This window comes from Apodemus sylvaticus, chromosome 6, assembly GCF_947179515.1.
Source record: "Apodemus sylvaticus chromosome 6, mApoSyl1.1, whole genome shotgun sequence".
Taxonomy (NCBI): domain Eukaryota; kingdom Metazoa; phylum Chordata; class Mammalia; order Rodentia; family Muridae; genus Apodemus; species Apodemus sylvaticus.
The window spans coordinates 114,302,738-114,320,620 of record NC_067477.1 but is presented as its reverse complement, the minus strand read 5'-3'; the positions used below and the strand labels follow the sequence as shown (position 1 = coordinate 114,320,620).

Sequence of the window (17,883 nt, the reverse complement as noted above, 5' to 3'; positions counted from 1 at the left end):
ATGTGTGAGAAAGGTTGGATTTAAACAGAACACGTCATCAGCTGACCTTGAGGCAGGGGTGGCTGCAGAGGAGCATGCTCTTCTCTGACAAAGAGTTTCTACTCAACCCAAGCAAGGGCCACTTGGCGGAGATGCAATGATTTGATAAAGATCATGGATCATAGCACTCTTTATCTGAAAAACTAATAATCTCAGATGTCATCTACTATCCTCCTGTTTACAGATGAGAAACCTGGACCCTGGAAATGTCAACGTGTGTGTGTGTGTGTGTGTGTGTGTGTGTGTGTGTGTGTGTGTGTGTGTGTGTATGTGTGTGTGTGTGAAGCTAAGTTTCTAACTTCTATTTCCTATCCTTGTCACTGACCTACTCTATCTCCCTGTTTGCTCACCTGAAGAGCTGGAGTGCCTCTCAGAACCTACAACTTCCCTTCTTGGGTGTAGAGCAGTGCGACAGGGTGCTGGTAATCACGGACAAAGAGCCAGAAACTGGATATTTGGATAAGCTATTGGACTCAGGGCCCTCAGTTTCTCACATTAGAGAGATGTCTTCCTGCTTACCTTTTCTTGCCCTCTTTCTGGGGGCCCTAAGCCTGTTACTGGGCCTCTGGTTCTAGTCTGCCCCCCCCCCCAAATCCATCTGCCCGCTTTGTCAACCAAATTCCAACTGTGATTACTCTATTAAAGTAGTTACATCAAAAACAAAACCAAAAACCACAGTAAGTTTGGTGCATGGATGATTTATTGTCATACAGCATCATCCCAAAATTGTGGCTTATAAAAACATATCACCAGGTGTGGTGACACATGCCTGTGATCCCTCCAGGCTATGTTACATCAGATTGTCTGAGAAAAGCAAAAAGGAGAAAAGTGGGGGAGAGGAAATCATATCACTCATTCCACAACTGCTGTGGACCAAGAACCCTGCAGAGGCTCCAACAAGGCTACAGCCAAGGGTCACCCAGGCTACAGTCATCATCTTTTATAACCTGACCTCAAAAGCAGCCTATGTCCCATTTGTCTAATTCATTAGAAGTAAGTCACTTGCCTTGCCAACATTCCAGAACCAGAGATTATTCTGGGATGTAAGTGGCAGGTCACTTTGGGCTGTTTGAAGTCTGGCTACCACATTTAGTTAGCTAGTTAGAGAATTTCACGCAAATATTTTCCAGGCATGGATGGATTTATTACTCAGTGGGGATTATTGTCTGCCCTAGCTACTTTCCTACAGAAGGAAATATGGGAAACTAAGAACCTGTGCAAAGCACAGTGGTGTAGGGATGGAATGCGAGAAGACACGCAAGAGCCGTGCTCCAGGTCTCAGGAAGTCGCTCAGCCTCAAGGCTGATGTCTGGGATCCAGCAGGCATGCATGGGTCAGGAATCACATAGAACAGAGGGGAACTGTGCCCCTGAGAAGAGAAGGCAGTATTCAGCCTGTTGGTAAGGGAGGGCACAGTCTTTTCAACACAGAATGCAACATTGCTGGCACACTTGTGTGTTGTTGTTGTTGTTGCTGCTGCTGCTGCTGTTGTTGTGTTATAACTACAGAGTAAGGGTCTATTAACATCCCGGACCAATGAATGGCATCCCATACCCAAGACCAGTCCTTCTCAGGCAGGACTGAAGCAAGTGTCTATCTACGAGCCATACATTGTCTCTTACCTGCCCTGGATGTCAAAGTGCTCATACTCTGCCCAAACATGGGTTCATCAGCTCTATCCCAACATTTTTTTTGAGAGATTTTTTTTTCAATTGTATGTGTATAAGTTTTTACCTGTATGTATGTATGTGCACCATGTGCTGTTGGTACCCGAAGAGTTGGTTTCAGCCTCTGGAACTAGAGTTATAAGTGATTGTGAACCACATGTGGATACTGAAAATTGAAACCCCTGTCCTTTGGAAGAGCATCCGGGGGTCTTAACCACTGAGCTATCTTTCCAACTCCCTGACCCACCACCATATTTAATATGTGTCTTAGTCAAGGTTTATATTCCTGCACAAACATCATGACCCAGAAGCAAGTTGGGGAGGAAAGGGTTTATTCTGCTTACACTTCCACAGAGCTGTTCATCACCAAAGGAAGTCAGGACTGGAACTCAGGCAGATCAGGAAGCAGGAGCTGATGCAGAGGCCATGGAGGGATATTTCTTACTGGCTTGCTTCCCCTGGCTTGCTCAGCCTGCTCTCTTTTAGAACCCAAGACTACCAGCCCAGGGATGGCACACCCACAAGAGGCCCTCCCGCCTTGATCAGTAATTGAGAAAATGCCCCACAGCTGGATCTCATGGAGGCACTTCCCCAACTGAAGCTCCTTTCTCTGTGATAACTCCAGCCTGTGTCAAGTTGACACACAAAACCAGCCAGTACAATATGCAAATATTAAATAATCAAAATTGATGGGTATTGAGATGGAGAGAGCCAGTTCTCTTTAGGGATGCTACCTCTGAAAAACTACCCATGCTCTAATACCCGTGAGCTGGGCTAAGGACTTTTTTTAAGCATATGAAATTGGGAGGGACTTGATGGGGTAAGCTTGGGGAAGAATTGGAGGGGAAAGATTAGGAGTGGATTTGGTCAAAACACATTATATGCATATAATATACTCAATTTATGAAATACTCAATTTATTTTTTTAAGAATTATTTATTGGGGTTAGCAAGATGGCTCAGAGGTTAAGAGCATTGACTGCTCTTCTAGAGGCCCTGAGTTCAATTCCCAGCAACCACATGGTGGCTCACAACTATCTGTAATGGGATCTGATGAATTATCTATGTATATGAGTACACTGTAGCTGTCTTCAGACACACCAGAACTGGGCATTGGATCCTCATTACAGATGGCTGTGAGCCAGCATGTAGTTGCTGGGAATTGAACTCAGGATCTCTTAACCACTGAGCTATCCCTCCAACCTGAAATACTTAGTTTAAAAAAGAAAAAATTAGTTGGCTGTAACAGGATTCACTTGTAACTGAGAAGACAGGATGCATACTTTGATAAAGTAGGAAATGATAAAATATTTAATAATTACTGACAAATAAAAATAAGTATTTCACAAAATAAAAAAGTACTTAGTCATGTTACATTGTATTAATCCAGGTTAGTGGGCTTTGGTGCTTGCTTCCCTTGGGGCTGTTACATTGTTGCCAGTGAACATTTGTTTTAGGTGGGCTTATGTTTTCATGACTCTCAAGAGTATGTATGTCTCTCAGGAATGGAATTTACTGGATTACAGGGTATGTTTAACATAAGAAACTGCTGAGTGCCGGGAGGTGGTGGCGCACTCCTGTAATCCCAGCACTCTGGGAGGCAGAGGCAGACGAATTTCTGAGTTCAAGGCCAGCCTAGTGAGTTCCAGGACAGCCTGGGCTATACAGAGAAACCCGGTCTCGGAAAAAAAAAAAAAAAAAATCAAAAAAAAAAAAAAAAAAAGAAAAGAAAAGAAAAGGAAAGAAAGAAAGAAACTGCTTAGATCCTGGCAACTTCTCAGGCTCAGCAGCAGTTGGGGGCAGGAGGGAGAGCAGCCATGACAGTCTTTTGAGCTGTAACTGTTTGTGAGCAGAGTGTATTGCACTGTGTGTTCAGTCCCCTTTGGGACTTGGCATGTAGTTGTATTGTTTATCACATTACTGAATTAAGAGAGTTCCTTGTATGTCCCAGGCACTGTTCTGCTTCAAATACAGCTTGTGGATAATTTCCTTCAGTCTGAGCCTTTCTCCTGGCTCACATCCAACATAAATTCACTATTTTTAACTGTAAAATTCAGTGTTTTTTTTTTTAACAATACTCAGAGTTATACAGTCATTACCTTCAGTTTTAGAAACTCCATTGGTCACAAAAAGAATCCTCACACCATTCTTCATCCTCCCCAACCCCCACCCTGCTTAGCTAACCACTAGTTTATTTTGTCTATGATTTCCTTATTCTGGGAATTTCATGTAGGAAGTTTTAGAACTCATGTTGTTTTGAGAATGACTTCCTTCACTTAGCAAAATGTTTTCAAAATGTTGTAGGATGTCTTTGTGGTTTAAATAGGTAGGGCCCCCATAGACTCATGTGTTTGAATGTGCTTGGCCCACAGGGAGTGTCACTAGTAGGAGGTGTGGCCTTATTGGAGGAGGTGTGGCCTTGTTGGAGGAGGTGTGGCCTTGTTGGAGGAGGTGTGTCACTGTGGGGGCGGGCTTTGAGGTCTCTTATGCTCAGGCTACACCCAGAGTGGCAAAGTCTCCTGCTTGCCTGTGGGTGAAGATAATAGAACTTTCGGCACCTTTTCCAGCACCATGTCTGCCCAGGCAGCCATGTTTCCCTCCGTGACAATCATGAACTAAATCTCTAAAACTGTAAGCCAGCCCCACTTAAATGTTGTCCTTTATTAGGGCTTCCTTGGTCATGTTGTCCCTTCAGAGCAATGAAATCCTAACTAAGGCAGATGTTATCAGTCCTTTTTATTGCCTAATAGTATTCCATTGTTTGAGTAGCATGTTTTATTTAAAGTGCTCATCAGTCGGCATTGGAGTTGGTTTGGCTCTTTGGCTGTGTCAGCCGATGTTCTAGGAACATCTGGACAGGTTTTGTTCAAATATGTTTCATTTCTCTTGGGTGGGTATGTACCTGAGAGTGGGATGGATTGCCATGTCATGTGGTACTTGGCCTCCTGAGGAACTGCCAGACTGTTCTGCAAAGCAGCCGCACCATCTTACACTCCTGCTGGCCATGCCCGAGGATTGCAGTCTCTCTACATTCTTGTAGGCACTCGTTGTTGTAACATCTTTGTAGTGTTCATCCTACCAGGAGTAAAGTGATATCTCATTGTGCTCTTGATCTCTTTCCCTGGTGTTTAATTGGGATCTGTTTCATGCCTGTTGGACTGTTTTTTGTTTTGTTTTGTTTTGGTTTGGTTTTGGTTTTTTCAAGACAGGGTTTCTCTGTGTATCTCCGGCTGTCCTGGAACTCACTCTGTAGACCAGGCTGGCCTCAAACATCAGAGATCCGCCTGCCTTTGCCTCCCAAGTGCTGGGATTAAAGGTGTGCACCACCATGTGTGAGGTATGTCATCTTAAGGCTTTTCTTTCTCTGTGTCATCCTTTCACTTTCTTTTGTTGTTTATCACTTAAATTTTTATTTTATTTTATATCATTTCTTTTGGTGTTGGTTCCCTTGGGGCCTCCTGATACGTATACAGGAGTCCTAGGCTGTTATTGGAACAATTTCATGCATGCAGATGTTTCTTCAGAAGCTCCTTGTATAACTGAGGCTGGTCTCCATCCCCAGCTCCTGCCTGTCTCTCCAAAGTTCTAAGATTGACACACCCAATGCTCAGGCCTCCTCCCTCCACCCCCCTTTTTTGAGGCAGGGTCATTCTTGCATATCCCTGGCTGTCCTGGAACTCACTGTGTAGATCAGGCTAGCCTTAGACTCAGATATCTGTCTGCCTCTGCCTCCCTGGTGCTGTTCTAGTTTTATTTATTTAGATTATTTAGATTGATCCAGTTTTGAATCTATCTGCCCATTTGGACTCTAATGACTTATTTTGAAGAACAAAGAATGCTTGCTTGGTTTTTCTTTTTAAGCTAAAAGATGATAATTTTACATCTCTTTGCAGAAAGATCCAATCTAATACATACACACACACACACACATGTATATAATATATAATATATAGAAAGTGTTGACTAACTATAGCCATCATTATAAACTAGTAAGTTTTTGTGATAAGAACAAAGTTGTCTTTTCTGGATATTTTGTCAAACGTCTTTAATTTAAAAAAAAAAAAAAAAGCTTTTCTCCTGGGCTGGGGAGGTGGCTTCTTGGTGAAACACCTGGCATGTAAGAATCAGGCATGGTGGCAGGCACTTGTAATCACAGTACTGGGGATGCAGAAGTAGGAACATCTCTGGGGCTTGCTGGCCAGCCAGCCAGTAATCAGGGAGCTCCATGGGCAGTGAAGTGGAGAGACTGCTCAGCAGTTGGGAGCAGTGTCCATGCTGGGCGTGGTGGCACATCTATGCCTGTAGTACCAGCACCTGAGAAGTAAGGGCAGGTGGATCTCTGTGACTTCAAGGCTAGCCTGGTCTACATAGTGAGTTCCAGGATAGCCAGGGCTATACAGTGAGACCATATGTCCAAAAAAACAAAAAACAAAAATCCCGGAGACAGAGACCACTAGCTGTTTCTCCAGAGGACCTGGTTTCAAATCCAAACACTCATATGGAAGCATCTGTACCTCTGGTTCCAGGAGATTTGACTGATCCTTGGGCACCAGGCACACGTATGGTACATAGACCCACATACATACAGGCAAAACACCCACACACATAAAAATAATTCTCTAAACGATCAGATAGGGAGTTATTGTAAAAGCATTTTTTTTTTGAGACAGTTTTGGAACAGGGTTTCTCTGTGTAGCCCTGGCTGTCCTGGAACTCACTCTGTAGACCAGGCTGGCCTCCAATTCAGAAATCCACTTGCCTCTGTCTCTCAAGTGCTGGGATTAAAGGCATGTGCCACCACCACCCAAAGGGAGTGGTTGTAAAAGGTACCTAATGCTGATGTCTGGATTTCCATGCTACACAGACACACATGTTAAAGAAGGAAGTTTTCCTTTTACATATCATGGTTTATGTGTTAGATCCAAGAATTCTTTGCATAGGACTTTCCTATGCTTTTTTGTTTTTGAAAAATTGTGCAATTTTAAGTCTAAAACGTAGTATGCTCCATTTTGAGGTTCTTCTGTGTATGTGAGGTTTTGAGATAAACTGCCACCACTGTGTGGCCCTGGCTGTGCTTGAACACACTCTGTAGACCAGGAAGGCTTCAGACTCACAGGGATCCACCCACCTCTGCCTTCTGAATGCTGGGATCGAAGGTGTGTGCCAACAGTGCCCAGTGGTTTGTATTTTAATGTGATGTGAAATATGGATCTAAATTCATATTTATTAATATCATTCACTCTCTGGGACTATGCTAAGCTATAAAAGTAAATTTAATAGTAATTATTATAGTTCAATACCATTCATACAGAATTTAAAGGCATAAAAATCTTATATATTATTCATAGTTTTATATATGTACATATAGTTTCAAAATCTACACCAAAATCTTTGGTAAGAAAAATTGGAGTTTCCAAAGAGAAAAGATAAAGGCACTGGGCCTGCAAAAATTTGGTGGTAATGCAGTCTTCAAGTTTATCAGTATTGTTTTTAGATTAAAATAAATTGTACATAATTATTCATTTGGGGTGGCTTTATAGTGTTGTACTTGGTTATTTTCTGAGCTTTTCCATTTCTTAAATTAAAAAACACAGATAGCTGGTATTACAATATGCTTGTAATCCCGGTACTTGGGAGGTAGAGGCGGGAGGAGCAGGAGTCCAAGGCTCTTCTCAAGTTCATTGCTAGCCAGGGCCACATGAAACCCAACTAAGAAAGCAAGTCACACACACACACAAAGGTCAAACAAGAATCGCAGAGAGCAGGTCAGAGTGGCGTGCTCCTGACATCTCAGCATGTGACTGCCACGTGAGGATCTCTAGGTTGAGGCCATGTCTCAGAAAACAAGCATGGGGAATAGGAGCTCTAGAGGACAAACTATTCCATTCAGTGCCCACACAGCTGCAGTAGTGAGAGCAGCCTTTGTGCGTACCTCCAGGCAGCCTGCTGGGTCATATCCTCTGAGTGTGGTGTATCTGAGCTAGATCCCTCCCCGAGGGGGGCACAGGAACTCATTCCCACGGTCACTTCCGTTCTCCCAGTTTTGCTCCCACAAAATCCTCCAATATGACACTACCCCCATACACCTCAGGGATCTGCCTCTGATTGGTTTAATTCTTTAGCAGTCACACCTCATTGTTCCAAGCTACCTTGAAAACTCTACCAGGTCTTTCTCACGGCTCCTCTTGGAGGACCAGTCCTGTCAAGATGAAGCTGAAGATCTCCTTCCCGCCCACTGACTGTCAGAGACTTGTTGAAGTGAACATTGAATGCAAGCCTCGAGTGTAATGGCCACAGCAGTAGCCACTGATTCTCTTGTGGAGGGACCTGTAGGGGGAACAGCACACAAGGTTTTCCCACGAAGCAAGGTGTGTTGGCCCGTGGCGCCGTGCTCCTGTTGTTAAGTAAGGGTGTTGTTGTTATAGACCAGGGAGACTGGAAAGGGGAAGTACACATCTATACAGAGTGCATTGTGGGTGAATCCGAAAGTATTTCAGTTTCTCTGAAGAGGATGATTCCCACCATGTCAGAAAGCCCCTGAACAAAGAAAGTCCGAAGCCCAGGACAAAAGACTGAAGATTTAAGGTCTTCTTACTCCACGTGTCCCGCAACATAAACGCTAATGTTGATCTGAAGAAACAATATGCTAAGCAAAACTAGGAGGCTGCAGGACATGCTAAGCCTTTGGCCAAGAGCATGAAGGGAACCAAAAGAGAGCACCAGGAACAGATCGCCAAGAGCCATAGGCCATCTTTACCAAGAGCTTTACTTACTAGACTGAGTCCAGTCAAAAACAAATCTTTAAGAATAGTGAATAACAGGGAGGTGGTAGCTCACATGCCTTTAATCAGCACTCAGGAGGCAGGCAGATGTCTAGGAGTCTGAGTAAAGCTGGCCTGGCCTACATAGTTCCTGGACAGCCCAGGGTATGTAGAGAGACCTTGTCTAAGTAAGTAAATAAATAAATAAATAAATATTAATGAATAGATTATCAAACCTTAGGGAAAGAGGAAAAAAATCTCTACTAGGCTTTCCTGAGGGAAGCTCCCCTCTAGTGAGCAGGTGGCTCCCCAAACCAAACAGACCTCCCGAGGTCGTGGCAGGTGCCATGTGCTCCCTCCCACACACTCTCAAGACATCGCTCACGTGATCTTGCTATTTTCATTTATTAAAGTTATATTAGAGGACACCAGTGTCTACCCTCAGTTTCTTGGGGACGCCTAAGAATGGGTACAGAATGTTGGCAAGCACGCATGAGGATGCTTGTGGGGTGTTTTACCCCTCTCGGAACCTCCGGGGTATAGCTACTCTTCTGACCAACACGCCCTCTACATGGCCTCTGCCCCTCCTCCTGACCTCTCTCAGCCTGGTCTTCATTTTTGTTTTTCTGAGACAGGTTCTCACCCTGAAGCTTTGAACTTACTGTGTAGCCCAGGCTGCCTTTGAGTTCTCAGCCATTCTCCTGCCTCCTCCTCTCACCCTGCCCCCTTCCCTCTCTCTCTTTCTTTCCTCCTGGCTGACTCCTGGCTCTTTTTTTTTTTTTTCTTTTTAAGCATGTCCCCTGAGAAGCGCTTTCCCCTTTTCTTGGAGAGATTAGATCCCAGAGGTGATGCATTTTTCTCTCTGATCCTCCAGGCTCAAGCCGCCGGGTCACCACACACATCACCCACCCATGGAAGTGGCCGCCCTATGCCCATGCCTGTGCGTTCCACGTCTGCTGGCTCCACCCCGACCCACGGCCCACAGGACTCACTGAGTGGAGTTGGGGGAGACGTACAGGAGGCCTTTGCACAAGGTGAGTTTCCAGGAGCGTCTGCTGCGAGCTGAGGGGCGGAAAGCACAGACAAGGTTCCCTGCCAAGGCTTTTCTAGTTGCTTCCCTTTTGTGCTCTTGGCTTTGGATGATCAGATAGTGTGCCTTCATGATCAGATGGACGGTATAAAGAAGCTACGTGCTGGCTCCTTCTCCATGACAGGCTGGTCTTCCATGGGAAGTCACAGGCACATGTGTAAAGACTGCTGTTCTCCTGGGTTCTGAGGTCTGCACTGAAGGAAAAGCCTTGCCCTTTGAGTTTTGCCTCCTCCAGAGGAGTTGGGGGGAATAAACTCGGGTGACACATTTTCCCTCTAAGGTCCTTAGAACAAGCAGGAACTGAAGAGTGGTAACCTCCATAGGACCTAGTCAAAGGTCAGCGAGCAGTTACCACAGCCAGTTGAGGGACCTGGACTCTTCAATAGTAGACAATGGAGTCGTGAGGGGAGGGAGTGCAGATGAGGAAGTGGGAGGCAGTGATGGGTGTTGGAGACTGAGGACCACCCTGGGCAGAACTCACCTGAAACCTCCACTCTCTACTGTGGCGCCCACAAAACATGGATGTGACAGGCTCCGCACTCCCAGTAGAGAAAATGGAGTGTGAACCGTGGGCTCCTGTGCGGGGAGCGTGCAAAGCCGCTGCCTTGACCCCGCATCTCTGCACCTGGATTCCAGGGCCCTCCCAGCACTCCATGTCCACTCACCTGCATCGCCATCTGCTCTGACCCTCAGGTACGAGGAGAAACCTCCGCAATGACCTGCTGGTGGCTGCTGACTCCATCACCAACACCATGTCCTCCCTGGTGAAGGAGCTCCACTCAGGTGACCCCAAAGCTTTCTGCCCGGCTCCTCCTCTGCCCCCGCCCTACCCCACCACCGGGCACACAGCCCTGCTTTCCATGCCACTTTCCCTTCTAGGAAGACAAGGGATCTCCACCCAGTGCCTCCCTCCCACATGACCACAGTTTATATTAAGAACAGTCTGATGGAGCAGACACAGTTCCAGCTTGAACGACTCTTCAGTGCAGCCAGACCCTCCTTCCTTCCCCATCTCTGCCTGCATCTTTCCCTAGGCTGGCCGTCACTTCACTCTGAACCTATCCTGGATGTGGCAGCAGTCAGCACCAAGCCACCGTCTCTGTTCCAGCCGCCCTCTGGCTTTCCTGTTTGATTCTGTTTGAACCTGTCTTCTCCTCTTGTGCATGAGCAGGCTCTGATCTCGCCTGAAGATCCCAGCTGCAGCTCCTCTGTCCTTCAGGTTGGGTCCTATCTGACTTCTTTTTCCGTCTCTCCATGACTCAGCCACTGCTCCCTGGAGTTCTCTGCTTCACAGCCTTTCCCCTTACATGAAACCCATCAAAGAAAGAGGATAAAAGACCGTCATGCCTCCAATTACCCCAGGCTCCTTCAGTGATGGAGCCCCAATGCTTAGGAGTCATTTTCCTGCCGAGGCCTTCCTCTGGGGGCTCCGGTCCTGAGTGCCTTGTGGCCTCCACACCGAGGGCGCCTCTGTCCTTTATGACCTAACGCAGTGCTTGTAAGTACTCTGCAGTGCCTTAGCAGGCTGTCACATAAAGGCACAGAGCAGCGTTCCCATGGATTATCCAGGCACTCCCGTGGAAGGCACGCCCAGTTCCGCAGTGGAAAGCCTCCCCTTTAAGACCATTGTTTCTGCCACACTTACCCTCAAGTCCATCTGTTTTCCTGCAGGAGAGATTACACATGTATCCTGATTGGCTTTCACAGCTCAGGTCAGTTGCCCGTTCTGCTGCAAGAGACCATGCCCTTACCCTATCTCATCCCATCTCTCATGCCCACACTGAAGCCCAACCCCTCACTGTGCATATGTGTGTGGGGGTGGGGTGGCCTTCAGGATGGCCGCACAGCTAATTAGAAGGCCTTTTCTCTAATACGATTCCTTAGTCGACTTCACTTACAGTTTCAGAGGGAATTTCTAAGGGATTTTTAAGCCATGTAAATAAAGGACAGTTGTGCTCATGGACACTTGTTAAGGTTTATGCAAAACAAATGGCTCGCAAGCACAGTACTCAAGAATGAGAATGTAATGTGGTTGGCAGGAACTGAGCTAGGGAGGCTTAGGAATTCAAAGCCCACCTGGGCCACGTGGCAGGGGTAGGGACAAATATACTAGTGTGTCATTTTGAAAGTTTATTAGCGATTCTGATTTTAGAAATGTGATAAGTAACTTTTCAGAAAAAGTGAGTGTTTGAGATCACAGAGTCCAGAGGCAAAACTAGTTCTAGATCTTGGATGTAGAAAGCAAGAAGACAGGGCTCTGACCCCACCAGGACAGACGACAGGTCAATGCCTGTGATGCCACAAGCACAGAAGCCTATAGGTTGATAAATAGGAGATAAATCCTATTCTTCAGTGGAAGGGAGAGCCTGCCGGACAGAGCACGTGTAGACTGCATCCTCGAAGGTGACATCACAGGCTTTGCTAGGACAGCAAAGGTGTCCAGGCTGACTTCTCATGCACTTCCGGTAGCATGCACACGACACACATCTACAGCTTGTCTTCCTCACCTTTCAAAAATATTTTTAAGTAATTGAATCCTAAAGTTCAAAAGGGTCTTAAGGACATTTAATTGAACTTTCTGTTTAAAGCCTCCAGTTTGAATATTTCCAGGGGCCTCAGTCATAACCAGCTCATATCACTGGAGATTTCTTCCTAATTAGGGAGCTAAAATCTCCCTTTCTGCCCTAAATCCATCTTCCTCTACAGCCCACCTTTCTAGTGTTTGATGGGAGATAACATGGTCACTCCCAGGCTTTCTCATTTTTAGGAGATTCTACCCAATCCCTTTAACACCTCAAATATGACATATTTGTCCTGTTTGACCATACCTGGTGAGATGTGGCCTGGTTTCCAGGATCTCGATTCAGAGGGAGCACCCAGCTCCACTTCAGAGCCCACATGAATCTGGGTTCATCCAGCATATACTTCTTCAATTGTTTTCTTGAACTTGAATGCAAAATGTTAAGGGTAACCCTCGTAGCTAGCATCCACCCCGACTGTCAGACCCATCACCATGCCCTCTGCTTCATGGCTATGCAAGATTCCAGTCAGACAGTGCCAGAGTGTGGAGCTTTTGGGCATAGACAGGGATATTATACACCCTGAGGCTGCCTCTGCCTTAGGGCTCTGCCTTAGGGCTCTGCCTCAGGCCTCTGCCTCAGGCCTCTGCCTCAGGCCTCCCACAGCGGTGCGGGGGACCAAGGGTCTCGAGCCCTCTTGGACTTGTTTCCACAGCAGAGAAAGGTACAGAGGAAGAAGAGAAGATGCAGGGTGAGCAGGACAGAGGTAAAGGCAAGTCCCGAGTTTGGGAACCCGAGCTTTAGAGCAGTGGATGCTAACTTCCTTCCCCTTTGTTTCTGTCCTCTCTCCTACCACACTCTCCCCAAGTCTGAAGCACCTCCACTCTTCCTCCTGCCTGTTCTCCCAACTGCCTCTGAGATATACCCACAGGTAGTAATGTCAGGTGACTTTCTCATACCATGGGATACAAACAAGTCACAAAAAATCTCCTGCAGCCCTCATGGGGTGGATGGTCTAATTGGAGAAGTATGAACTGTGATCTGCTGAAGAGAGGCAGGACCAAGCAGGAAGGTGTGATCACAGAGTACTGGATGTTGGCTGTGGAGGCAGCTCAGTTGGTGGCCGCTTGCCAAGCCCAGGGCAAACCCTAGCACCACGGAAGCCACAGGAGCCGTGGCACACACTGTACCTGCAATCCCAGTGCTTGTCAGGTGGAGGCAAGAGGCTCAGAAGGTCAGGCTCGTCCTCTTCTGCCAGTGAGCCTGAAGCCAGGGTGGGGTACCTGACGACTTGCCTCAGAAGCAGAAACAAACAAACAAAATACCATTAAATGTATAATATAATAACAAGAGTTTCAGGAAAGGAAGAGACTTGTAGGTTGGAATAGATAGGAAAAATAAAACCAAGAAAGAAAGGTGTTGGCAAAGGGCAGTAATGCCTTCCTCATCTTGCTATGCAAGAAACTATTTATGTACTTGTTATGTGGGAAGAGAGCTGCACTAAGTGTTTTCATGGAAAATCTCATGTGATCCTTAACACTGAGACACACAGATGATAATGTCCCCCATTTTAGTAAAAGGGAAACAGATTCTAAGGGAGTCTGCTCACATAGCCTCTGAGTGGGCTTAAAGTGGGTCTTCCTGACTCCAAACTTCTTGCTCTTGACTATCTTCAGTGGGATATTTAACAGATAACAAAATCCTCTTGAGATGCTTGAGAGTCTCAAGTTATGTCTACCATATATCAAGATGGTGTTTCTGGATTCCTCCAGAACATAAATTCCCTGAGGCAGAGATTTTGGCCTGTGTTCTTGGTGATGTATTCCCAGTGTCTGGAACAGTGCCTGTCTTTTAGGAACGCCAGTGAATGAACCTGTCTCAGGCTATGAACAGGGTGACACGATATGTCAAGTGAGAAAGACAACCAGGCTCAGCAGGTGAAGGGAGAAAGCGGGAAAGGTGAGGAGAGGGCAGGGCTGGTCCTAGCTACTTCCCAGCCTGTAGGGCTGTGATATGGCCATCTGCATCTGGCTTCCCTGCCCCAGGCAGGGAGAATTCTAGACAAGAGGCTTATTAACTGAACAGGTTAATAAGTGGCAGAGTCTGGATTCACCCCAGTAGTCTCCAACCCCAAGCGCAGTGCTTTTATCTAAAGAGAGTCTAAGAGAAGTGGAAAAGCTGCAGTGCAAGGTTGAAGGCAGTCAGGGGAGACGGGTGGGAACCCCTCAGAACAGTGGCTTTGTAGTGCTGTTTATCCCTCAGGGATGGGATGGATGAGAAAGTGAACTGGGCCACTGGGCAGGAGTCTGGGGGAACGACTGGCCTGACCACACTTCAGTCAATCAGAGGTCCAGGTCCAGATAAGGGGGGCTATGGGGCAGGAGGAACACACATGCCCACTCGTGAATGCCCACCCTACCTCCCCAAGCATATGCCCAGACCCCAGCCAAACCCTAACATTGCTGTGGAACATTTTTTACTAACAACAGCAGCTGCTGCCTTGCTCTCCCTTCCTGTGTGCCTCCCTGCTCCAGGCTCCTCCTTAGCTTCCCTCTACTCCCTAACGCAAGCCTAGACCCCTGCTGCTGCTGCTTCACTACTGCCTCAGCCATGGACTCTAGCCTTCAGGTGCTCGAGGAGCTGGAGTGGTTTCCCTTGGCCGGACCTGGCTCAGGGCCTACTGTCTGTCCCTGGCTGACCCTGTCAGTACTTTTCTGTGATACTTGCTCTTAGCCTCTCCTTATCTCTCTAAGTACTTGTGTCTGGGTCTGTATGTCTGTGTGAAGGCTTTCTGCGGGAGTATCTGAGCTTTTATGGCATTAGGTTCCATATCTAAGAGCAAGAGGGAAAGAGTTGAGGTACGAGGTGAACAGAGTTTGGTTTTGTCTGCCTCTCAGCATTATGTGGGCCTTTGCAGATATAGTCAAGACAGACATTTAACATCAATAACTACTGATTTTTCAGAAAATGATTATTTTTCTTTGTAGTGAGCTGTTTATCATGACATAAACACAGCCCAGTCATCTCCCCGCTCAGCACACGTGGTCTGTTCAGCACACAAGTCACAAGTACCAAAGGGGTACTTTTGAAGAACTCTGACCAAAGCAATCTCCCTGTCATACTCACCTCTGTCCGTTCTACGCTGACTGTCTGAATTCCTGAGAAGGATGCTGCTATACTGTGGCACCCTTCCCACTGAGCATGCCCTCGGGCCGGGTATGAGAAGGTCACAGACCGAGGCATAGGCCACTGCCTCCTCTGGTTGTCCCAGAGCTCCCACATATACCTGAATCACTCCAGAGCATCTGGGTCCTTCGGAATGCCCCCTAGCAATCTAGTTTATACACTGAGGCACCCTGATCCTGTCTGGCCAGCAGTGGCCCTGAGGACAGACATGAACTCAGAACATCCAAGGGAGCTGGATAGCAGTGCTGTTCCAGAACACAGAGAAGCAATGTCTGCATCAAAACCGTTCCCGCCGTGTTCGCTTCCAGAACCACATAGGCTCTGACCCTGCTATAACTGCTCCCTGAATTAGTGAGGCTTTGCTCCCATCCGATGCTTTTCCTCTTCATGATACTCCATGTCAGTTGACCCTGTGTGGTTGTAGGTATCTGCCTCTACCCCATTTTCCCTGGCAGGAAAGCTCAACAGAAAGGCAAATGCGAGGCTAGCCCCTGGGCTGGGTGAATCAGGACAGCCCCACCCCCCTTAGAGAAGCCCAGAGGGATGAGGAAAGCCCGAGTGTGATCTGTGTTGTTTCTGCCTCTGCTGCTGCAGGTTAGCCCAGGAACAGCCAGGACGCAGGAAGCTCAGGTGAGTAGTGTGTCCCCCCTCTTCCTCTACCCTTCCTTCCATCACAGATCCCAAGCCAGAGCAAGCCTAACTTACAATTAGGGTGTTCGTGAAAGAACCCAGGTGCACCTTTTCCTCTGGTCTCCCACAGCAGTCGCCACTAGACCTGTCTGCTGGGTGTCTAGGCAGCAGCCTGTCTTGCATCGCATGTCCTGGCCTGGTCTCAGCAATAGCACTGAGGGAAGCAGGCTGCAGAGCACCAGAGGAGAGCAACCACCGCCCTGTGAGACCCTGGCCTCCTGGCCTCTGTGGCCACTGTCTAACCCACACCAAGAATTCCGCTGGGGTCCTGTCACTCAACACTGCCTCCTAATGTCCTACCCAGTGGTCTTACACCCACCACAAAGAGCCAAGGAGTCAACGGACAGACACTTTTGTAGTCTTAAGGCACCAGTCTTAGAGAACAAGTGTACTTGTTTTATTTGTATTCTGATACCAGCTAAGCTACTCTGAACTATTGCAACTTCCAAGGTCTTTTTTTTTTTAGGACAGGGTACCACTATGAAACCTTAGCTGTCCTAGAATTCATGATGTAGACCAGGGTATCCTTGAGCTTGAGCTCATAAAGATTAAACTGCCTCTGCATCCTGAGTGCTGGGACCAAAGAAATGTACCAACATGCCTGGTCTCTACTTTTTTTTTTAAATGGGGCACCTTTTTCTCATTTACAAATCTTCAGGGTAGAAAACCCAGGGCCACGGCTCCATCAGGCAGCAAAGGAACTTTCTCAGCCAGCCTTCTAAGTAGTGTCACCTCAGAGCTGCCTCTGGGCTGAACTCCACCCTCCCTGCAAAGTCAGCCTGCACACTTGGTTTGCAATGCTGGTTGCAGATGGGCAGCACCAGGGTGCTGCTACTCAGTATATGCAGACCAGGCCCTTCCTCTGGCAAGCCCAGGCTGCTGTGTGCTGTTGCTAAGGCCAGGAACTGTGTCGAAGCCCTTCAGGAGCCTGCCAGTCCCTAGAGCCAGAGAGACAGAATGGAAAGGACGTGAGTGCCATCAAGCCTGCTCCCTCCGTGCACAAGGAAGCCTAAGCCCACACTCGAGAACCAGGGCTTAGTCAGCCGCTGTCTCTGCCTCTGAGCAGCGGCAGGACCTATGAGAAGCCAGCAGTCGAGGTAGATGAAAAGTGACACACTCTGCTGCTGAAGGCTGGGCTTCCTCCCCTTGCGAGCCTGCCACTGTGAACCCAGTTTTCTATTCAATCCAAGTACTTCCCACCTCCGTGACACAAGTAGTGACCTCAAAAGAACTACTCTTCATACCCCAGCCCTGTCCCTCTGAAGAGAAAAGACATCTACATGCACAACTGAGGAACCGAGAGACCCGGCATCCCCCTCCATGCTGGTCCTCAGCTGTTGGCGGCTTTGTGCTTGTGACTAACAGTCTGTCTCATGCAGGCGCAGAGGCAGAGGAGCAAGCTGGCACCGAGAGGACAAGGGAAGGTCTTCCCCCAGAGGCACATTCCGATCCGTCTTTCTGCTGCACACCTGGACCAAGCTCGCAGGCTGCCAGACTCATTCACCCTCCTGAGAGAGGAGCCAAGCCTGTGGGAGTGGGGCGGGGCTGCCTGAGGCCGCAGCTGCTGGGCCTCCTGCATGCACTAGCATCTGCATTCCTCCCTCAGGGCATGGGCTCACCTCTGCATCAGGAATTTACCAGGAGATGGAAAAGAAAAGAAAAAGTGCTGAGCCCGTGTGTGTTCCTGACCAAATGGGGTTCCTTCTGGCGTCTGGCCCGCAGGGGTACTCTCCCTAGTATGGGCACACGCATTTCTTTCCTACCTTTGACCTTTAAAAAACAACATTTTCTGTCTATGCAAAGAAAGCTGCAGGCCTTGTTCAGCTCTGCAGACATTTACACCCCAGCCTCAGTGCTAAAAATAGTGCCCCCCTTCCTCTTTGAACTGGTGAGGCTTCCGCCTGCACACTGCTGTGCGGCCCTGTTGCTGTG

At 47.6% G+C, this 17,883-nt stretch overlaps 1 protein-coding gene across 8 annotated transcripts in view; it reads left to right on the top strand.

Moving 5' to 3' along the window:
* Positions 1–17,621, top strand: part of Dtnb (dystrobrevin beta) — a 211,315-nt gene extending 193,694 nt beyond the window's left edge. For 6 of the 8 annotated variants that reach the window (XR_007978401.1, XR_007978399.1, XR_007978403.1 and 3 more), the window contains 5 exons: positions 9,341–9,500; positions 10,250–10,339; positions 11,228–11,268; positions 15,856–15,891; positions 17,331–17,621. Coding sequence is in view for 1 of the 8 variants with exons in the window: in XM_052186200.1 (XP_052042160.1) it covers positions 9,341–9,500; positions 10,250–10,339; positions 15,856–15,860 (255 nt within the window). In the remaining 7 variants the exon portion in view is untranslated. The remainder of the gene's footprint in view (positions 1–9,340; positions 9,501–10,249; positions 10,340–11,227; positions 11,269–15,855; positions 15,892–17,330) is intronic. The other 2 variants (XR_007978402.1, XM_052186200.1) reach the window with 2 other exon arrangements.
* The last annotated feature ends 262 nt before the right edge of the window (positions 17,622–17,883 follow it).